This window comes from Hetaerina americana, unplaced genomic scaffold, assembly GCF_022747635.1.
Source record: "Hetaerina americana unplaced genomic scaffold, ioHetAmer1.1.p SCAF_232, whole genome shotgun sequence".
Classification (NCBI taxonomy): Eukaryota; Metazoa; Arthropoda; class Insecta; order Odonata; family Calopterygidae; genus Hetaerina; species Hetaerina americana.
This window is the reverse complement of record NW_027286800.1, coordinates 166,381-190,684: the sequence shown is the minus strand read 5'-3', so window position 1 is coordinate 190,684 and position 24,304 is coordinate 166,381. Positions and strand designations below refer to the sequence as shown.

Here is a 24,304-nt window from a genome sequence, read left to right as displayed (position 1 = left end):
GACATTGGAGGAGGAACGTAACCGTCCGGCAGACCAAAGACTCTGCTGCGGAGGGACTGAAAGAAGGGAATCACCAAGGAATCGAAGGAAAAATACCGTAAGACATACCCTATACCCTAAAATATATACCCTATACCGCAGATCCAAATAGGGCTGTTTCCAAAAGTTAATACAACGGTTTGTGACTACACTGACGCCGCGACCACGCAAAGGGGGGGAAGAAAGAAACGACGGATGGAGCTGACTGGATATAATGAATAATAGGAAGGCTTTTCATCCAAAAACCAACTGAGAATTACCTTATTTAAACATTTTTCCGAATTTAAGAAGTGGATATTTTATCTACCGAGGCGCTGAGTGCTGTATCTGTCGGGAAATGAATTAAGAAGAGATTCACATATTTATAGAACTGAATCGGAGGGGAGCAACCGCTTTAAAGTGGGCATTCGTACAGTTGGAGAAACCATGTGGAAACGGTTTTCGGCATTTTTGAGTTTGGAACAAATGGCTTCCTGTAATCTTCGGCAAAATTTGGAGCTCCCGGTGAATCCGATGATGTAAAAAAAACAGCATCACCTGCGCTCTCTTTCTAACTCGATTAAGTTGACGACAGAGTTAGCTCTGCTAGAACTCAGCGGTGCGCGGAAAAGGTAACACTCAGTCCACAAAACATTTTGTGGAATAGCAGTGTGCTCCCTTGACTACGCATCAAGGAGGAGTTCCACCAATTTACGCCATCCACCATTGCATAGAACTCAGCAAGGCAACCAATGCATCTCTCATGCTTTATGAATTTCCTTGTCCTATGCATTTCCATTCCAACTATGCCCAGTAACTGGGTTTCACGATGAAGAACAATTAAGTTCTTGCGAACAGGATGAGGGGTAGGAATAGATAAGGACTACTTGTGAGGAATAAGGAAAATAACGATAAAAGCTAGGTATAAATCCTACTCAATCAATTATACAGATAGACGAGGGGAGTGCACGTCGATATAACAATCAGGTGCAGTGCATTGGTAGAAATTGATGGAAAACCATGATGCCCATCACCTTGGCAACCCAGAATCACCGGCACGATGGACAGAATAAAGTTTGAGTAATTGCATGGCACGCGATGCCTGAACTAATGAAAGCGAATGATCTCATTGTTTCCCTTAACCCTTATAGCGTCGATTCCGTGCGAAAACGTTTCTACGCATCAATTAGCAAAAATAGATTTTTGACGCATTGCGGTACCGAGGTGGCGAAAATATGATTTTCATAACTGTTTACGACGAAATAAAAGAGCACTCTTGATAAGCTACGAATGAGTGTTGTTCGTAGTTTTTTTTTAAGTAACGACTCGATATGCGTTAAATTTACAGCGAAAAATCTTCTCTTCTTCACATTTAAACAAGCAATGAGAACTACTACCACTATGTTTTTGACCGCCAAGGTTCATTGACTGATTCGTTCTCATTCACAGTACCGACGAAACCGAACGAAAAACGAAACCGTACACATTTGGTCACAGGTGGAGAATAAAAAAATTCTCGTCAAATTGCAGTTTGGGACAACATGGAAGATCAGTGGAGACAAATAATTCATTTCTCTATGATCAATTTTACTGAGAGAGGACAAATTATATATTTATCTGGTTAATTCAGTTTCATTTATACACTTATAAGTCAGCTCACATAGTTTTTTTTTGCATTCTCGATATGATTAACTTAGCCACTTACAGCTGTACGAAGATATTTAAATAAATAAATATTTTTTTTTTAATAACAGAACTGACTGAGAATGCCATATGAAAAGAAGGTGGAGCGAACCGACTGACTGATTGAACAATGCTACGGGTTAATTCCGGGCAAGAGTGCATTTTTCCCCGGATAGGGAGCATCATCCTACCAAGCTCTCGGATGCATAGACCCGTGTCTCCTCGCCCCACCCTGGTGAATGGATCTACTTTCTGTGCAATGGAAATACATTTCGTCGACGACGGAGAAAGTTAAAATGGAGCATGCCTCGGTATTAGCGGTGCTTCGCGGGATGCGAGCGAGCAATTCAAGGCTACTTTCATTTGAGATAGAGACGCCAGCTTTCACAAACATGGCATTGGCGAAACAATAGCTAACTCATCTTCCGTGCGCAGCGCACCTATATCCCAGTTTATGGAGGAGGGGATTTATATCTTTTCGAAATAAAAAAAATCGCTACTGGCAAGAAATCATCAGGGGTTGATTGGCGGGTACATTTTACAAGGAGGAGGGAGCTGATGACAAAAGCGTTGAGCAAGGAAGTTCAAAGAAAATTGGTGAAAACTTTTACAAGGACGGGTTGCTTCAAGGATTTGTTTTTATTTGGCGCGGAAATGTGGTCCTTGGAGCAAGATACTAATTAGGGACCACCAATGCAAGCAAAACAAAGTTCATGATATTTTCGAGAAAAAAAGAGCAAAGTTGAACTAAATACTGAGGGAAAAAACTAGGACAAGTGTAAGGTATGTTTACGTATACTGGAAGTGTCTTGAACCAAGATGGTCACAATAATGAAAATATAAAAAGAATGGCCTTTAAGCAAAGAAGCTTTCACAGGAGGTAACAATTGAAGAGAGAGGATTTTAAGTTAAGAGGTTAAGAAAATACTAGTGAAAACTTAATTAAAGTGTGCGGCTTGGTACGGTTCGGAAACGTGGTGGTAGAAGAAAGATGATAGGCATAGGTTGGAGGTTTTTTGAATGTTGGTTTGAATGTTGGAATGGAAGGATAAAAAACATAAAATAGACGAAAATGAAAATAATTGAAGATGCATATATGCATGGTGGGCACTATTGGGAAATTCTAAACGACGCAGGGAAGGTGGGGGTGGAGCATTTTGATTGGCAATGGAATGTTGAAGACTGTGATACAAGGAAGATTGTAACTCAAAAGAGGAAGCTGTAGGAACTGGATTTTGGACGGAATGAAGGGAAAACGTAACTTTGAGGTATTGAAGAGTGGTTTATCGTAGTGTTGGATTTCAGACTGGGTCCTATTAGATGTGACTTAGAAATGACTATCAAATAGAGTACCGAATAATACTCCTGTCGGGCAGAGCTTTCGGCCGATAGCTATCGTTGTTCAATACTCCAATCCGGACACACAATTTGGACATCTAAACGGTGTAAATTTCAGGGTAGCAAATTATTGTGAAAATAGCCGACATGGGAAATTCAATGCTCTTTATCCCGATTTTTTAAATTTGCACTTCCAGCAGAATACGATGCAATGTGAGCCAACTCCAACCTGTAACACCAATAATGTGAAGCGCGAAACTCGAGGTCACCCATGCACCTACACAAAGCGCAAGATTGTGAAATGTATTCGATTGCAAATTTATTCTGAGCACAAATATTACGATTCGATATTTTTTTGCAAAAATCATCTTTGCTACGTTATTAATATGGGCATATTGGCGAGATATCCAATACTATTTTCCCGCATTTACAAGTATAGCGGTGGAGAAAAATTACATTAGAAAAAGTAAGAGCCACTCTTGAGGGTTGTGTCACCATTCCACGCACGAATTCGGGCGCACAGCTGCAGAGGAGTGGAAGAGAAGCACACGCGTTCGAAGGCGAAACGTTTCCTTCAGAATCATATTTCACCCATCTAATGACACATTCAATTAACGACTTCCTGCGGCGTTTTTCTCATTTCTCTTGGTCGGACGCGTGTTAACGAGAAAGAAGAAAAATGACGGGAATGAATGAATCCTACCCAAAGTAAATAAAAATATTTCAATAGAAGACCTTTTAATGACCTGATAATCAATCAACGCTGTCGCTGATGACAATTTAAATATTTTTCCAAGAGGCAACGGACAGCCTCAGCGTGAACGCGTAAACGCCTCCTCAGCACCAAAGGATATTCCCCCGCTGCAAATCAAATCAACGTACTCTTCTCGTGTTTAATAGCGTCTTAATTTTACATGGGAGACGGGATAATTATGAACTGATTGGATGGATGCCCTCATGACCTCAGGGGACCATAGACAATAGCTTGATTCTTACAACTTAAAACTGGTTCAGCTTGATATAACGAAGACAGCTAGTGTTTCAGGCATCGTTTGTGAGAGAAAGCTGTAAAACTTATTAAAGTTGAAGCGAAACCAACTTTGACACACGGAATTTCATCGACCAAAACAAATTTAAAAAAAACAATGTACATTTCAAAGACCTTATACTCTTGTCCATAATAAGACAAACCCGTATAAGCGTAAGACGATCTTCATTGGCATTGATGAAAACTTGTTAGCTACTTTCGACGACTGAAATTCAATACCCGAAAGTAAGGAAGTTGAAGTACATTGTAACTAATATTTACTCTAATCAGGAAAACTTAGATACATATCCGCATTAAAGAGCTTCTAGAATACAATTCTTTCAAATTGGAATATCCTTCATTAAAAAGACCTCTAATTATCTTAATAAATTGATATTTCAATTTGAAAGCTGCAAAAAAACTTCGTTATTCTCGTAACTAAGGTAACTTCATGGCAATAGAGCGAAAAAATCTTTCTCACAGAAAAACATTTTTCCACTCGATTCCCTAGAAATAAACAGAGTGAAGGTTATATTAAATTAATACATTTTCTCACATAAAATTGCAATTAATGATTTCCTATCCATATCCTACAAATAAGAAAAAATCAGTGGCAAGCCTCATTGCCAGATTATGCAGAGAACACTGATAGCACACCTTGGTCACCTATTTCTCGTAAATCCTAAGGCTTGTTTTTTTTAACTCAAAACTGGTTTCAATTCAGTCTCGCAATCATACGCAATATAACAGTGAATGCAAACGTGGGATTATACCAGCATGTTGGGCAGGATATCCACGGGACTAGTCTCATTACTATCCTGTCAAAAGATATCATTTTTTTCTGTGACACCATTTAGTTCTCATTTAATTATAATTTCCATATAAAATCGAATAATTGTAAAGGTATGACAAAGACTTGAGGATGCCAAATATCAAGATAAGTTAATACAAGTAAGAAAAATGGACTTCGATAACGCGGGCGTACTATCTTTATGTACTACACGATGCATTACTAAATATATTTTATCACTTCTTAACTTTCCTTCCGAATTCTCTTACGCGAAACCAAACGAATAGATCCTTGGAGCTACCGTAAACCATTGCTGCTAGGTCATAGTATCCATGATAGCCAAATGTACTTAAAACGAAAATAGCATTATTTTCAACGATAGCGATAATGTACCTAGAAATATTCATGGGCGTGCCTCAGGGTGAGGCTGAGCAGTAATTAATACATAAATGCACCGAACCACGGTATCCTAAATGGCCACCACCTAGCAGCGCATCCTCGACCCCGCGAGCTGTTGAGAAACGTCATCACGCCGTAGCGTCTTGGGCGAGCGAATCCAAGCTGCAGGAAGGGGAAGGTTGACGTCACCTCAGCAGGAAGGCCCACCACCTACCTGTTCGCCCGCATTACTCCCCCCCTCCTCCCCCTGGACCGCCAAACCCTCCACCTTCCGTTTCCTTTCCACCCGGGACGCACTTGAACACGTGGTCCTGGACCCACACCCACAACTGGATAGGCGAAGGAGGCGATTGAAATTCCACCCTCCCCCAGGCACTCCCGACAAAACGCTCGTCTCTCCGACTTCTTCCCTCCCTATCTCTTTAACTTCCCCCCCCCACGCTTCACGTGGTACACCCCTCCCCAGGCCTTACCCTTCTTTTCCCTCCTCCTCAGCCCATGCATCTCTCCCAAGACGACCGGGCAACCTCAATTTGTCCCGTTCCTCGAGAGAGAGAGAGAGAAGGACTTCCCCGATGTTCCCATCCCATGGCGCGCCTACACACGCACTCACTCGCATAGGCTCTCGCAAGGTCTCGAACGGCGAAATAATACGACATCTCCCTTTTTTTGGTGTCCGCAGGTTCGTCACTCCCTTACGATAAGTACCACGACATGAATGTAGACATTCTTTCGGGTGCCACCGGGCGAGAGGGTGTGTTGGAGTTGTCATGATGGAAGCACGCTGTCCCCGCACGAGCCATTCCTGCTGCCGCCGGAGGAGACAGAACTCCAGAACCGGGGCTTTACAAAGCCGAGCGGTTTTAGAACTTGTCCAATATCCGCCCCGGATCAACAGCATATCCTGCAAATGACTACATAATGACTTGAGGCTTACTCCCCAAACTATAACCACGACAATCTACAGCTTTCCCTGAAAGGGCCCATGAGGGAGTGTGGCTTATATCGATCGATTGATTCTGCAGTCAATGTCCTATAACTTATCACTGTCGTCTGGCCTACAACTCCAATAATGATTTGGCCGAAGATCGTGGAGTTTGCCTCGTGCTAATCTCTACCGCAGTAATCAATTCGAAGGTTAGTTTGACAGGTGTGGGTTGAGCTCATCTCAAGCTAAACCCTTGCGTAAACCCTGAAATTGACGTATCAGGATATTAGTGTACAGATCCCATGCGCCAGTTGTGAATTCCAAAGTAGATCTTGTACCCGAAAAATCACACAGACGAGTGAAGCAGAGGGTACCAAAACGCATCTCCCCCGGAATCGAGCCCAGGCCATCTGGTTGGCTTCCCAGCGAACCTACTCTCTGGACTATCACGTTCATACTAATCCCTTCAGGTCGTTTGGAATTCACGCATCATCATAGTGGAAGCGGAGCAGTTCCTTCTCCTGTGCAGCCTGTGGTTTCCCGCTAAGATTTGGTAGCTGCAATATCACACAGCAATGGTGGGTGTTCCCCTAGGTGATGAGAATCTAACTCAAGGCCTACAGTCAGTAACCGAACCCTGAAACCAGGCTATGGTGCCACGCCATATCCCGATTAAGTAAAAAAATTAATCAACCCGTCGACGTGTGTTGATAGGTGTATGCAGAGGTGACCTTAGGCCTTGGAATGAAAGAAGGTAGAGAGTATGCGGTAATGAAAATATTTTTATCGTAAAGTAGGGTGTCAGGTTAGGTCATAATATGCAGGGTTAAGAACAGTAGCGACGTTCAGCCTGTGTGCATCCAAAACCTTCCGGAAACGGTAGACTACCTTATACCTCTCCACAGCGATGTGTTTGTTTTATCCATGGGAACGTATTAACGACGCAAATGTTGATACAATCAGCAAGGGATATCCTGTTGCCAGTTTATGAGTTAGCGAAAATGAGGTCTGTTTTAAGGAACGTCCGAACCCACGCAGGCCATTAGTGCGTGCCAATGAACCACATTTTTGTCAGTGCTCTCTGTCAGTTCACAGTTTCGGAAGGATGGCTGGAATGGTCATACATTTTACACGACCAACGCGATGCATGCGGAACAACGAAAATTTCCAGATATGGTTTTTTTGTGAAAAGGCCTCATTTCTCGAATTGATGGACCGCTTTTGGTCGATTACCCAGCTAACCTCAACTACCGTGCAGACACAAAAAATAGAACCCGCCGTCCTCAGCTGAATAGACTCGCCAGTTGATGAGTATCAAGCTGCAAAGTCAGTAATCAGTGAGTAATTTTCTATTTCGAATTTCCTAGCGTTTCGTTCTTTTGCTATTTTTTTATTAAGGTTTCCAGCATTCAAGGAGAAAATTAACAATGCCAGCCAGTATCTTCACCAAACACTTGGATGGCAAAAAGCCATTAATTAAGCTTTTTTTGACTAACCTTGCAAAATTTACTGCATTTGATTGGAAGTGACGGGGAATACTTTATTTTGCCTTTGGGTACGAATAATTATTACTGAATCAGTTGCCGCGTAATGATACCAAAAGCTGCTTACTTTGTAAAGGTTGTATTTCAGCATTTGGAGACGAAAACCCATTAATAATTGTTTATTGCGCACCCAAAACTTGCTAACGTAGGGTGAAACTGACGGGATATATTATAAATTGGCCCTTGGTGAAAATTATTATTAATAAATCGATTTTTGCATAATGGTTCCATAAGATGCTTCCATTTGGAGGAAGTCACTGGAGACAGCGCATTTTATCCATTGGAACGGAAAATTATTATCAAAACCATTCTTGTCGCAATGGCTCCAAAAGTTTTTTTTACCTTGAACGTAAGCGTAGTAAGTAATATTGTATTTTGGCCTAAAAACTATTAAACGACGCCTCTTGAACAAATCCCATTTGCCTCCAGTGATGCAGCATTTCCCTCACTCAAATGAACAAACATTCACAAAATTCACTAATTACAAAATCAGGAGGAGCTTTTAAACCAATTGATTCAGTTTTCCCAATTATACGATCATAATGTGTTATATCTGCACCACAACTCTGCGTAGGATTCCTTTAAGAAAACATAAATATTAACGACAAACACAGATGGTTTCACTTATTTAACATTCATAATCACAAAGCGCGTATCAACACCAAGGTGTCACCACCAGGTGCGCCACCAGGTTTCACCTGATGTAAAGAAGACATAAGTTGATGTTAGTTGCCATCTGAATTTGTCTTGAATTTTAGGTCATGCCTAGCCATATTTTGAGTTCACAAGGGTACGTATTTTACTCAAGAAACGGCAAAAGGGGTGCATGGAGTAATATATTAGGTCACTAACCATTGGTTTAAGCGATGATTATTAACGTAGGGTAGAACTTTTATGTCCGGAAGGTTTGAATAGTCGCACGTGACGTTTTATAATGCTTTGGTCACGAAATTTGTCAGGGACAAAGCTTTACTACATCAGTTTGTTCGATAGTCAATTTCTCGTCCTGGTATCAACTACAAATTTAATTCGGAGCCAATGTAATTACCCTCTGTGTCAGAATTATAGACATACTATTTGAATTTATCAAGTAGTCTAAGAAGCAGTCTCCCGTTTCCATTTCAGTACTTCAAATAATTGTGTGACCGTTAATTTACACTCGTTGAAAGATACGCAAAGTCACGGAGCTAACGGTATTAGTCGTAACGGGGTAAACTTCACTATAAAACTATCTATTCAAGAATGCAGCTACAGTGCATTACGCCACTTAATTGAATACAATACTTCTGAGTGTCAGTTGCAATGGTGGCTTCAACGAGTAGATCTTTGGGCTTTATAATAAGCGAATTGTTTTTTCCAGCAAGTAACGTTTCGGCTTGAACTAAGTTGACGGCAATTTGTTTTTACAGTATATGAACGTATAAAAAATTTAACTGTCTACTTATTCTATTAATATGAGAAATTTATAATTGTATAAAGGAGTGGTAAAACTGAATACTGAACCTCCAATCATTTGAATTCTAAGTTATTCCAATTAACCACGGAGGGTACCTCAAAAGAAGTAATTCATGAAGTCCTGCTGGAGATTAACATTAAACCACTTCAGTTAAAATATAAAGAAATCGTTTCTTTTTAAACCCATTACATAGCAATAACTGCAATTCACCGATGAAAAACTAGTTTCTACTTGATGCTGCAACGCACAACATTTTTTGGAGCATAAACACTCTTTATGCAGGCATCACCGAAACATTTTTGAATATATGTTCCCCTTAATACACATATTTAAAATTTTAATAAAGCAAGAATTACAGACTATATCATTATTGTGATAGAGACAGTAAATGACTGCATTCAACATTGAAAAAATAGACTTCTCGATGGGGGAAAATAACGTATGATATCGGAATAAGATAGGAGACGATCTTTCACCTATCTCACCTCGATGCAAACCATAGCAAACCCCGACAAAATTAACAATCCATGCTTAGAATCACTAAGTAAACACCGAAAGATAAACCAATAACTCGACTATCTGGCTAGCTCAGAAGCAAAACAAAGAGTTATCGGGCTTTCACGTAACGACGAAATCAGTGTCGCTTCAGATAATTGGATTGACTTCATGTCTCGCAAAGAGGTAAACTAATATGCTTAGATCCTCCCGTGCCGGTTATATTACGTTCGTATGCCCCGGAATGTAGCGCATTTTATTTGTACTAATTAATTAAACATTAAATTAAAGGGGAATAAAGAAGAGGGACAGGAACAAATACATAGGACAAACACAGGAATGGTGAGGCAGGTGGAATCTAGCAGATCACAAGCGGAAAATAGTATCCTTGACCGGCACTTGAACCACGGCTCTTTCAACATGGCGGGCGGATTCTCTTAACCACTGGCGCTATCGAGGAAAAGTAAATTACACTAAAATCTGAGGGGGGTTTAAGCAACCAAGCGCTCCGATTATTTTGTCAGGAGATGGCGTTCGGGAGCTATTTCACCCACCAAAGAAGAACTGGACGAGAACACAAGGGGAAAGGGTACTAGAGAAAGCAATCATACAATGTCATAAAGGATAGGAACAGTGCATTTCGTGGCACTCGTGGTCAGAAGAGCGAAGAGAGTCACATTGGCCAAATACACATTCACACACGAAAACCCGCCAAAAAGCGAATATATGACCGTGGTCCAAGTTCCGGTGAAAGAAAGGTTTTACGCTTGTAATCTGCTTGATTCCACCTTCCCCAACATTCTTGTATTTCTCCTTTGCATGCGTTCCTATCCCTTTTCCTTATATCTACAAGGCCTGTCCCAAAAGTAGCATGATTTATTTTTTCCCGGATGGACGGACGGGCGGCAGTTTCTTTGGCTAGGTTCAAGGGCGAGGAGTCTTAGGAAAGGCTGGAGGCCGGTGGCCGTTGGCTGTCAGCCTTCGCGGAGTGCGGATCGTTCGTTTGCGAAACCTCTATAACGTGATCTCGCTACGCTCCGTAATGAACAAGCTATTGGAACATCCCTGCCCCACAAATTTTGCGTGAAACTAGGCAAAACCGGGAAATTGATTCATGACATGCTCAAGGCAGCTTATGGTGATGACGCAATGGTTAGATCGGGCGTTTTAGAGTGGTACAAGTTGTTTCGGGAGGGTAGAGACTATTTTAAGACGCCGAACGTTCAGGGCGCCCTTCGACATAAAAAATGGACTTTAAAGATGGCTTTGTTGGACAGGGATCGCATACCAAGTGTTCTCATGGATTCTTATGAACTTGGCATCCCGGAAAGTGATGCGCATCGACTTGTGACCAAAAACCTGGGCATGAGAAAAGTGTATGCGAAGTTGTTGCCGCGTGTGCTCTCGGACAAACGAAAGGAAACTCGCACGCGGATTTGCCAAAAGCTTCTCGACCATGTAAGTGAGGATCCAAATTTTTATGAGCCCCACCAGACTTCTTCCAATTCAAATCCGTGCTGAAAGGACGTCACTACGGCTCAGTGGAAGTGTTACAACATACCGTGACGAGGGAGTTAAGCAGCATCCCGGGCGTCACCTTCCAGAAGGCGTGCCAGGCATGGAAAACCCGCTGCCAGTGGGTGGGTGTGGACGCACAGGGGTGCTATTCTACGAACACTTGAGTGCATGTATCTATTCAGGAAATAATTTTTTTATTTATTTTTTCCGACCTTCGGGTTGATTACTGCGTATATATATATATATATATATATATATATATATATATATATATATATATATATATATATGCATGTATGTATATATACACACACACACACACTAGTATAAGGAAATCACGACTTGCCCTGACGCGTCCTTTTCCTTTTTTCCTTCATTCATTTCCTCCTTCTTCGCCTGCCCAAATTAATTGGCCTGTTACCACTCCATATAAAGTGCTACCCGCGCGAGAATGAACGCCAGGTGTATTCTAAGAACCTTAGATTAGAAGTGGTTTGCTTTGATTGGGTTGGTGGTGGAGCGGTGGGGATACACAGCCTTTCTTTCCTCGAGGGAAACCTGGCCCAGAGTTCAATGCGAGCATATGCGATGTGGGAAACACTGGCCGCTCAGACAACGCTCTTGTAGAGGGGGAGCAGGGGATCAGGTTAGTAATTGGGGGCCGAGCCATGCTACACCGTCGTTGAAAATCTGTCTCGGAATGGCCCAACTATCCTTGACCTAGAGATGAATGACGACCGCTTCTCGAGCGCTCGCTCGGTTCGTCGGCTGGGAGAAGCGAAGGAATTAAAAAAATATCTATAAAAAAACTAATCTCCCAAATAATTCTGTGGTCCTTGGAGCAACCCGGTTTGGACCTTATGGACAGCGCCACGCGAATGAATTTACGCAGCTGCCGTCCGAAATTACATTTTTGAAAATAAGGCTGGATATTTTCTTCTACCGGACGAGGACATTATTTATAAGTTCTTGGCCGCCTAAAAGTGAAATCATTTAGCCATTCGTGAACATGCAAAACGCTTCCGAGAGAGAATCTTGAGGTCAAAATAGATGCCTCGATATCTGGGGCCATTATCCACGTATCTTCCGTGAAGATCATTACCAACGACTTGTCAACACGTGAAAATTCCTCGCGATGGCTCGGATTTTGTGCTTATTCTCGGTCTTTTCATTACGCATAGTCAAATCTCAGGGCAATCATCCCGCTGTCCTTGAGTACCTCATTTCCAATCAGCCTTCAGAGAAACTTATGGTAATACAGCAACCCATAGCAATTCTTTTGACATTACACAAACATCATTTTAATGATTTAGGATATTATCATATTTTTTTAGAGCTTTACAACTTTCCAGAACAACTTCTTTGCCTATAGCTTTATCATAGGTATATAGTTGACGACACACCATGTATTGCTAGGAAAAAATAGCGAAATCTTTAAAAAACGAACTGTCGTCCTCGGCATAAACTGAATGCGCAGAGTTTGATATTTAGAGTGACAAAGGTAGGCTGACCGACGAAGTCTCGTTCTGAAAAATGAATTCATATTCCGGCTTTGGGTAATCTTTTACTATACCCACGATCTTCCAAAGGGCCGTTCGCCGTGACGTAGGTATCACCGCTTAATGAGGGCGCCACAAATTCCAAGGCCTGTTGCGTCTGAATATCATGCGGCGATAATATAGTCAAATCTAGCTTTCATCGCTCGCTTTTGGAAATTAAACTCGCAGAATAAATAGGCAACCCAAGAAGGTCCAACCAAAAATAATTCTAAGCTGTATGCTAACGAAAACATTTATTTAAAAAATATCAGTGTTTTAACTTTAAACGGTTGATTTATTCGTCCGATTCCGATGTGTGAAAGAGTTTTGTCTAAGAATGAAAAATGCGAGTTATTCCAGGATGCGATTCATGTCACAAAATTCGGAAATCAGCTGAGTAAAATTAACATTCAAGCAATCAGGAGCGATTATTTTACTTCAAAGATCTTGAATAGAACAATATGTCATATTACGGGCTTTCTCACCTTGAAAGTTGACTAATTTTATTGATACATTTGAAAATATTATAAAGCGTAGTTTCAATTTATTCTGGTACTGCTATCCATATCACGTACCAAAGAGAATAGTGCCGACTTAACCGCATTAAAACTTACGAATAAGATATCTTGATTTTTAACCTCGTCATTCCATCTACTTTAATTTTGGGTGGCATAAAGAATATCAGTTTGAACAGTTCACCAATTTAGGAAGTGTTTTGGGAGATGGTCGGCTGAGGTGGGGGGGACATTAAAAGAAGATAGGCATTAGGTAAGATAGCGTTTACAAAGAGACGGGCGAGTTGATGACAGCCAACTTCAGTAAAGATGCAAAGAAAATACTAGTGAACGTTGTAAAATGGAATATAATTTTTTGTTGTTCAGAAACTAGGTTGATGAAGCAGGAATATCGTACAACCGTAGATTGGGGACTTTTGAGATATGGGTGTGGAGAAGAATGAGGTAAATAAAATGAACGTAAATGAAAACAACGCAAGTCCTCGGCATGGTAGGGGAAGGAAGACGGCTGCAGTGAGAAATTCGAAGGAGAATGAGAAGAGTAGATGCAGGAGAGACTGAGAAGCAATGGGATGCTGAGGACGGTAAAGAGAGAAAAATACTGGGAAAGCGAGGCCAAGGGAGGAAAAAAATTATTCGCTATTTTGGGTGGAATTAAGAGAGAGAGAAAGTATAAAGAGTTACAGCATGAAATATTGCAAAAATATGTGCGCGGGGTTTGTGTCTTGCTAGTTGCGGCTTTTGTGAACAGCAGTGTACAGTGTCTGATTACACTAAAAATCTTTCCGAAGTTGGTAGACTACTGTTGATTATAACTCCATTTGTAGGTCAAAAACCAAAGAAACACGAAACAAGCCAAATATTAGCAGGAGAAAAAATTTTACATTTTGCGTTCCTCCTCCATTTACGTCGTTTGGTCTGCGCTATTTACTTATAACATAATTCGGGGAAAGGATTTGTGAGAAACGTGCATATGTGAGTTGTTGAAAAACGATACTACCACGCAGGTGCGTGTACGTACCCTTGATTGCGTTCCCGTCATGGGGTATAACCACCACAAAAATTCAGATTTTAAGATATTCCACGGAACTTCCTCGTGCTTATTTCTTCCATGTTGCCCCGGCCTTGCACATTTCTTTCGCGTATGTTCATAAATAATGTTAGAAACACGAGATTTGAAGTATTCTTTCCCTTGAAAGTCTCTTTGATCACATTCAACGAAGATTTCTTAGGTGTCCCCACTTCCTCTCAACTAATTTACTATTCTCTCAAATATATGTTTGAGAAATTCGATTCTTATCCATTTTATGAACCTGTCACACATTTCTATTCGCTTATCAAGTATTTAGGCCACACTATATTCATATTCACCTTATAATCAAATATTGTTCAAAGCGAAAAGTTCTCGGGATGTTTCAAATTGAGTACCCAAACAGCAACAATCTCAAAGCCCGAAAACAAGCCTCCATTCATCCTCTTCACCGCAACTACCCTTATTCTTTTAACGACCCATTATACTCCCTGCAATTCCACCAGAACCTTTCAGCACCCAAACCGTTCAAAACGCCTCGGCGTTCCTCCTCTATCTCACCTTATAATTTTCTTCCTTTCAATTCTCCCCCATCAATTGTTTCCCGTGACCGAGTGCTTCAAATAATCCACTCACGGTTTGCACGAAAGAGATTGTATTTCCTTTGTAATGCCCTATTTGCATTAAAAAAAAGACTTCATCCTGGGTTATTTAAAATACTTATCTCATTACCATGATTGCCCGTGCCAATTGAAAAAATTACCACCTTTGAAGGCGTTTCCCAAACATATCCTGCTAAAAAGATGTTGAAATAAGCACCGCACGGAACTGATAACGATGTTAAACACAATCTTGCGCAATATTTTTTAAAGACAATATGACTCCAATAAAAAATGTGCAGCTTCCGCAAAATCAGTCTTTCTTTAAAAATCTCCCGAGATGATTAACATGAATAGTATTACCAGAGACGATTATAAAGATGGCAAAATTATTTATGATAAATCGCTGATAGGAGTGCAAAATAACAAAATGACCCGGGCCGACCTGTGAAATAAGATCATGCGATCCGCTCGATGGAACTCGAAGAATATTTTACCTTATATGAATGCAAGAATTATAAATGGCGTTACATGTTAGTTCCCCGTGCGGATGCTATCATTCCTCTCGCCATTATCAAATGGGCACCCAGGGCAAACTGGGGGAAAACTTCGGCTTCCTGCGGACCGAGCAGCGAGTGAAAACCCAAAGACATCGGGGCACCGAATTTATTCCGTCATTAACTCGAGAAAGTGAACCAAACAGGAAATGCAAGACAATGAGAGTGGAAAAACGAACCGCTCCACGCGAGATGTGATGGTGGAACGGCCAAGTCACATTTAAAATTTAAGCAACCTTTTCCTTCACGCGATGAAAATTTATTCACGTATAATAACGATATTGCATAATTTTTAAATTCTATATCATTTTGAATATAAAACACGATCGTGAGATTTTTCGAGACCATTTCTAATCCTGGCGCTAATGTTTTAAATACGTGTTCTCCAGCTTGAAGATTCATTTATTTTGACCAATTTGAGCGTTGAAATTAAGACACCCGTCTCAATAGTAGGACGAGAAAGTCCAAGAGGATATGTTTCGAAACACAGGTTCTTTTTAGGTCTAAGTTGGCCACTCTGTACACTTGCTGATTGCCATCTCTCTACTCCAGTTGTGACGTTCCTCTAATTACACCAGTGATTAAGTTATATCAATTGATAGTCTATATTGAATTGATAGTCAACTAAATTCTTTTATCGTTTGTCTAAACATCCTATCAGCGAATCAAATTACACATTAGTAACTGGCAGTATTTGCTACTTATTTATTTATATTCAATTCAATGCCACCCAATTTCAATTCATAGTACTTCATAATTATTCCTGAATAACTGATTGAAGCACTTTTCCACTTGATATCAAGTGGAAAAGTGCTTCAATAATTTATTCATTATGTTCGACTTCCACCACATCACGCCTGAAGCTACTCAATTTATAATATTCCTATTCCACTATTCCAATTTATGGAGTTCCAAAAATGTATCTTTCACCAAAAACAAATTATTGGCAGCAGTCTCCTATGCTATGGTAAGTTTTCCATCAAACCAGGCCCCTGCACATTATTTTAGTTCTAAGTAAGCTGTGACTAACATGATACAAAATATTCTTCTACCCCAAACTACATAACCATGCGGAGTTAAATAAATAAAAATTATACCGCTTCCATTTGAGCTATCCATGAAAACGGGCCACAGTAATGGCCATTCTTCCAACTAAAGTAGTGATTATAAACGCCAATGATGTTTTTCTTCCGATAGGCAAATTACTTCACTGGAGATAAGATAACGAGTTTAACAATTTTACGTGTTAATCGAGGCTATTTAAAAACCGATAACGCGTGGCAACAAAAGACGCAAAGCAGATATCTAAGGGTAAGCTGAAATACGGCTTCAAAAAATTCCCAAAATATGCTTGATTCTCGCCAAATTACGTTTCGGTATTTTGCATGCCTATGAAATACGGGAAAATCGCTACTTTTGTCGAAAGAACTTTTACAATCCAGGGCAGGAGCATCGAATGCATAATGGAAAAGATATCGTTGAGGGGATTTAGATTATCCATGCATTTACTTCTTCTGTCTTTCGATTTAGCCAGTCCCAACCGTACTTTTATAACCGCGATATTATGTGTCCACCAAAGTAACCTCATGTTCAAAGCCACTAAAGTATGGTGGTCGTTTGGAAGGTAAATATTTCCATAAGAATGGAACTATCTGCGCACTCTTTAGGGGATTCACTGCCCACGTATAGAGCTACTAATCATCGCGATCAGTCGATAATAGTGGACACAAACATTCGACCGAGGGAGAATTTAACTCGGAAAACAGTCCGAGCACTCATCACGTTCACTCTCGGGAAAGAATTCCGCAAGCGAGGTCATGTAAATCTTTCCTACTATTCGAGTACAAAGACTAAGTCCTTAAGCATATTTTCGATATTAGGACAAGGAAAAAAGTGGGGTTCGTTTTTAAGAGTTGAAAATAGTGTTGTGCCGTCTGTTCAACGAAAACAGGTAGAAGAGATAGGCTCTACCTGTTTTTGGACATTACCATTGGCAGTACTTTTTTAAAGAGGAAATTAAATGCAACATAAAAATGTTAGAAGAATAACTATGTTCTCAAATATCTCTAGCTTCCGTACAAATCAACGCTATGTCATAATTAATGAATTTCTGACAAACTTTTTCACAGTTTCAATTGATGGGTATTATTTCAGAGATTCAACATTGGAGAAAGGGTTTTGCCGATGACGGGCAATATCCGATTGTTTAAACTATAACTGTTTGCGGCATGCATCAAACTACAGGTATATTGTATTGTATATGGAATTCAGCCACCCGTTATACTTGCGAGAAACAATACAAATCGAACTTTATTCCATAAAAAGATCCACTCTCATTACAATTTTCTTTTAATTTAAATTACCCAATTTCAAGACGACTAATGTCTAACAGGCTTCCAAATGTTTCCTAATATTTTAATCAAATATATGCAGTGGTGCAGTACCGTTCTCGCCCGCTGTAACTAGGAATGGCTCCAATCACAGACATGCATCCTGTTCACACTCGAGGTATTAATAAATTCGGTAACAAATGCGGAATTAAAAGTGAATGAGCCGGGGGTATATTGAACTGTTGTGGAAGGAAACATGACCTGGAAGTGGAAATATGAGCACGAGGCAGTTAAAAGTAAAACATCAACGACTCTTCACAATAGCTCCAATTGCCATTTTTATCACCGATGTACATGTTTCCGGACTTCAATGCTCTTGTAGGATTGAAGTGAAATGAAACTTTTCCCCTTCACGAAGAAAAAAATAACGGTAAACCGATCTACTTCGTACGTTGTGAGAGATTGAAAATTCATCTTGAATAAACCTAGACGGCTTAATATACAATTATTACGTATTTCTGCCTTTTGTTTCGACGGCTGTCTATATTCCATCTCCGTATTTTCAGGCCGCCGCCCGGCTTGCCTCTGATTAACCTCTTCAGCATTCTTTTACATGTGGGTTCCTTAGGGTTGCATCTTGTCCAGAATTCTAATGCAGGGTATAGGATGTTGTCTGTAGGATTGATGCTGCATGTCATTGGCGCGTGAAGTGGAGGACATTGCATCTGGGCGCATGGAAAGTTAGAGTATGCTTGTGTGTAGCGGTTTTTCCTTGAAGAACACTGGGCAATTGTACTGATGCTTCAACGATTGCGGCCGTGTTCTACTCTAAATAAAATATCCCTCATATTATCCATCTACCATACCAACACACATACCTCACAATACCCTTCCTACCATGTGATTTATGGGCAACTTATTTGTTTTATTTCCCAGGGTGAATTGACATTATCGGTGCTGCCAAGTAGACGTCAGACAACTGGACGCAGAAGAACATCGCGAAAACGCTCGAAACGGCGAAGGTATGACCCTAAAACTCGAGGGGCACACGTGAGTACACTGTCCGCGAAATCTTTGGCCGCCTTTCCCCTTCCTCGACGTCGCGAAGCTCAGTCGGACAAAACGCTCACCAACCCTTTCGATCGTCGAATAAAAAACAGGTTTCCACGGACGCCCGGCCTCCTTCGCGCCGCCGACTGCACCGCCGCTCTCCCGGGGGAAGCCCACGCATCCCCCTTCCGCACCCCCCTCCCTTTTCCCCTCACCGAAGTACCGTTCGCCACGCGCGAGCGTAAACTTTTTCGAGTGGCCATCGAGCACGCTCGAAACGGGAGGGATGGGGTTTTTTTTCGAGCCATCCCTCCCCCCGTCCTACCCCAAGGGAAGGAGGAAGGAACGCGGCTGCGCCGACGAAGAGTGCCCGAAGATGGGCGACTCACGTCGGCCGAGAAGGAATCGCGGTTCGCACGGTCCCGGAAAACCGTCATCTAGGTAAACCTGCGTGGGTTCCAAAGGGTTCACAGGGATTACAAACTAATAGACGCGGCGGCTTCGCGTCTCAAGGCGATTTTCCCAAACTCAAGAGATAAAGTGACTAAAAAAAACATCAATTCTGACGCCATTTGTGGCCCAGCTGATTGAATTTATTCTGACTGCGGAAGTTTTTTAGAGCAGACTAATTTAAAAACTTTCCGACATTTCCCTAAGACAACTTTCATGATTTTTTTTAATTTGTAGCAATCACTCGAAAGCCATTGGTGTTGGTTTTTAACGATGTATAAGAATCGCAATCGCACAAAGGAACCATACTCATTAAGCAGTAATAGACTCTTTCAATATGGCACGTGAAACAATGTGCGAGTAATCTGCGAATGATGGCTAAGGAAATGGATGAAGAAATGCACCAAGGAAGAAGACATTTGGTTTGAGTTTTGACTTTGGACTCAAAAGTGACACCCTCCACCCGAAGTGCTCTTCACCCGATTTAAAACCATCTGCAGTGAATAGATACTCCGATTGGAACTGACAATAGTAAATGTAAGGAAGCATTGACGAGATATATTACTCATTATTTCAAAGATTAATCATTGCAAGCATTTGCAACAACGCTTATGGAATCTACGAAATTAAGATACTCATTTTCACTTCCAAATTTGGCAGAAAAATTTTAACCCGCAATGCCAAGTTTTTGTCACGTTCAAGAACATTAAAATTTAAAACAGTGTAATTTCTCAACGTGTTTTTATTACTCACATTGCACCTGTTTCCGTTTAAAGCTCTCACTCGAGTAGTAAAACCCGAAACACCTGTCCCGTGAATCATGATATCGTGAAATTAGCAGAATGGAATTTTTTTTCTCGTCGGAAGCGGAATTTCCTCTAGACAGGACTCCAACAGTCAACGTTAGTTAGGCGTCTCTTTAATGTATCCAATAGTCATGATTATAGAGAGAATTTGGAATGCGGAGAAACTTTTACCATTGGTCACACAACTATCACATTACATCCTATCAACACATTATGGAAGAGAATACGTTCGATCATGTGTATTTTATAGAGCGGCTTTGAGGAGGAAGTATGTCCTCGGTAGACAGAAGAACCTCTCCCCAAGGAACGGCGTCAACAAACGCGAGTTCTCCTTCGATTCCCCGCGACCGGTTACGCTGCTCGACACGCTCTCAGGCGCTGGGGTAAACAACACTGCCACAGGTGACGCGTCCGAACGAAAGGGTACAGCGTGGGGAGAAACGATGCAACACCAATGACACTTCCAATAACTACTCATTCATGTACCGACCGCGAAAAAACCTACACCGCCGACCACGCGGGGAGACAAGAGGTCTGCAATGCGGGCGCCAACGGAAGGCGAACGGCCAATGACAGCACGGAATGGAACGTTTCGCTCCGTCTCCTGCGACTAGGGCGATTCGAAGACGTTTTTAAAACCGTTTCCGCCATGCAGAGGGGGACAGTGAAATCATTCTGCAGCGGTAGTGGGGGGCGGGAGGACGAGCGGGGGTCGAAATAAAAATTCCGGGAGAAGAAGAAAAAACTGAGTAGACGAAACGGGGTCTCTCCTTCCTTCCTCGCTCACTCACCGGTTTGGTTGATATCCAACACGACGACGGTGGCTCCCTTGGCCGCCAGGCTGACGGCGAGTAGCCGGCCGATTCCGCTGCCTCCACCGGTGATGAGGGCCACCTCGCCCGCGACGCTCTTGGCGCGCACCCTGAGCGGAACGAGCAGGAAGCGCACCGAGGCCTCCACCGTGTAATAAGCGCACAGGAGGAAGAACACCAACACCTCGAGGACCCCCTTCAACAACTCCGTCAGGACCAACATTTGGGACGGCTAATTGGGCGGGTCGCTTCGGTGGGAGGTATGGACGCGGAGGTCCGTCTACGAACAGAGAAGGATAGTCCGAACTGCTGGCGGGTGGGTCGCAAATCTATCCGCTTCGGACGCGATGTCTCCTCGCTAAGGATCCTCCCCCGGAGGACCTAGAGGAAGGGGTGGGTTAGTGAAGGAGGATGAGGGGGAGGTGGGCAAGGGATCCACGACCCTCACTCCGCAGCGAACCTTTATTTTTTTGTTAAATGAAGAAGAAATACCGTCCCGTTGCGCTCTCGCAGATCGAATGCCTCGTGCGATGCGTTTGGTGTCGACGACTGGAGAAAGAAACAAAAAAACACGGCCGAAGCGTGAGTGGATCGAAACTAACTTCCCCTGGTCCGCACTCCCTTTCGGGCGAGTCTTTTTCGTTCAAGGCCCCGTCCTTGCACGAGAGTGAAATTGTTTAAGGGGCGGGGGAAATGAGAGGAGGGGGGGAGGCGAGATGAGGATGCGTAAGGAGAGCGAGCACACGTCCTTCCCGTTCAACAGCTGGGACACAACTGCCGGAAAGGGTGCTACCGCCGAGAGCAGAAGACAGACCGGCTCTCTCCCGCCCACCCCTCCCCTCCTCGCCCACCCCTCCCCCTCCGCCGTCCCTCCCCCCCGGCGCACACGCAACCCCTTCCTCCTCCCCCCCCGCCTCCTCTCCCTTATTTCTCCCCCTCTATCCTGCGCTTGTGCACTCTTCAAAACCCTCTCCCGGTCTCAAACCTCCCCGCGCTAACCTCCGCGAAGGATCTCGTAGCGAGAGCACCGCAAGACCTCGCCGCCGTCCATCCACGCTTGGGGAAGTCTTTGAGGTCAACCGACTAGGTGAGGGGTGTGGGGGACATTTCTGGCGAAAAGGGCCATCCACGAGGAAGTCTTAGCGAACCACCAGCGTGGAAGTGTTTATTACGATGAGCAAATATGCTTCGATCATAGGGTAGTTAAAATTTCGATGAAAACGGAAGAATACATTTTGATAAGAAGGGAACGCGGTACTTGTGTTTCGATAGGTATGAAAGAATACTTCAATTAGCAGGGAAGACTATGTTATGATGTGCACGAAAGCATGCCATTCGATAAGCAAGGAAGTATATAAGTCGATCAGCTGGAAAGTACACATTTCGGTGGACCCGGTGAATATTTTTCGTCACGTGACGCTGCGAGCTGGTAGCATAATCTTGTTACTTCTTGTTTTGAGGGTGATGTCATGGATTTTTATGACGGCGTGGTTCTTTTAATGACACTAATCTGGGCTTCAGGAAGTGGTTCATAAAAAGGTCATTTAATTTTTTACCACACTGCATTAGAAGGAGCTGAAAATTTGATGAGAATGTGCTGAAGGAGAATGACCGAAATATAATGTAATGATCGAGGGGCTGATGAAGAAGAACCTCAAAGGGTTGGCGAAGAGAAAAGCCTACGGAAGACTTTTCAAAGACGAGTGAAACTAATGGGCCACATACTGAGACACGATAGCTAACTGTATTGTCGTGGTCAGCTGTAGAAGAGGCGAGGAAAAGCTAGGATGAATTACAGAAGGCAGGTGATGGTAAGACGTTAGTATAAGGATAGGGTCTGCAACAGGGTAGCTTGGGGAGATAATAAACCAATCCTCGGATTGATAGCCGGTATGAATACCAATCTTTTATTACAATGAGAGAGAGTCAAGAAATGGTTTCATCGCCAAACTGACAGTGGATTTTGAACGACGAGAGCATCTGAAGGCAAACGAAAGAGATGAGTCCTGGAAATTCTATAACACTGGGCAAAAATCTAGTGTGGCGTCCCATTTTCCCACAACTTCGAGCGAACAGAAGGTTGGAACAACGAACGACCAGGACGAATACTATTCAGAAGTTCTCCATGTCCGAAAAGATTTGACTATTGGCATAATCGACCGATTCGATACACGTATGAACACATATTCCGATCGATATCGATCATATAACAATCATATGCCGGATTGTTACGATCCGTGTTTGTTTACTTTCGTTAAAGATTAATATCCGGTTCGGCCGTCGGTCATCATGTCACTCATTGTCATTCTGCACATTTAGAAAAAAAGGGTTTCAGCTGATAATCGTAAATCTACTCAAAAGAGCCTCCTACGGTGGACACAAGGGCGGTGGTGATACATTATTATTGCGAAGGGCTCACAAAAACGCCTTCTTGAAAATATCGATTCTTTGGACACGAGCGGAATGAAAACAACTGACCAAAGAGATCGTAGTAGTAATTTAGATTGTTTCATCGAGTACGTATTAATCATATTTCAATGACTCACGAAGTTATGCACATATGTTTGTGTTTCCCTGGAAACCCGGCCCAAGCCAATCCCAATTAGATTGTTTCAACCAGTCGCCGTTTCTAGATCCAGCCATTCGCCGTTTCTTTCCAGTTAAAAACTTACTCCCTCTCCTTAAGTCTCTCACATTTTCTGATAACATCCATACCAACTTAGTGATTCTGATCGTTCGGGAACCTCATTGAGAGAGGGGAGTGATCGAATGTAGAACCACGCCTTTCCATATGAATTCGCCATTTGGTTTCTTTATGTCTGAGTTATTACAATTAACACTACCACAGACCATTTTGGTGGATCGCGGAGTATTTATGTCGATATTGACGACCGAGCGAACAATGATAAGAAGAGAAAAAAACAACTTAAAGGAAAGAAACCCAGATATGTGTGTATTTTGTTTAAGTGAAATTCACCTGAAGGTACCTGTTTTTGGTGAGTAACATTTATTTTTTTTCAGCCTGTTTTGCTGGCTGCCACACTCAGCGTTCTGAGTGCTTCATTATGCTACGCTGGTTATTAACTGCATGCTTTTTCAAAAGTATATAACCTCACGTTCAAATTTGAGAAACGAAAAATGGGAATCATTTGAAAAGTATAGGCATAACTACCTTTCAGGTTGTTGGTAAAAGCGTGCCCCAAGCTTCTTCTTTCAGGGGGTCATTACACCACGATGAAGTATCAAGCTCAAATTCTTTGAGTCAGAGCTTAACAAAAAACTTAGGAAAATTCGTCAAGGATGCATGTTGAGAAGTTGAAGCCTCAAGTTTTTGGTATTTCGCCTTAATATGCAAAGGAACTATAAAAAGAAATCAATAATTTAGTATTGTATTATCCACGCACATACACTGGATACCTAC

At 42.1% G+C, this 24,304-nt stretch overlaps 1 protein-coding gene across 2 annotated transcripts in view; it reads right to left on the bottom strand.

Moving 5' to 3' along the window:
• LOC139689450 (short-chain dehydrogenase/reductase family 16C member 6-like) overlaps positions 1-21,666 on the bottom strand; it is a 169,155-nt gene extending 147,489 nt beyond the window's left edge. Inside the window, exons 1-2 of one of the 2 annotated variants that reach the window (XM_071586577.1) lie at positions 21,344-21,666; positions 20,863-21,264 (exon numbers count right to left, since the gene is read on the bottom strand). In XM_071586577.1, the coding sequence (XP_071442678.1) occupies positions 20,863-21,106 (244 nt within the window). In that variant the 5' untranslated portion in view covers positions 21,107-21,264; positions 21,344-21,666. Of the gene's footprint in view, positions 1-20,862 lie in introns of both variants that reach the window. The other variant, XM_071586576.1, reaches the window with a different exon arrangement.
• Positions 21,667-24,304: the final 2,638 nt, after the last annotated feature.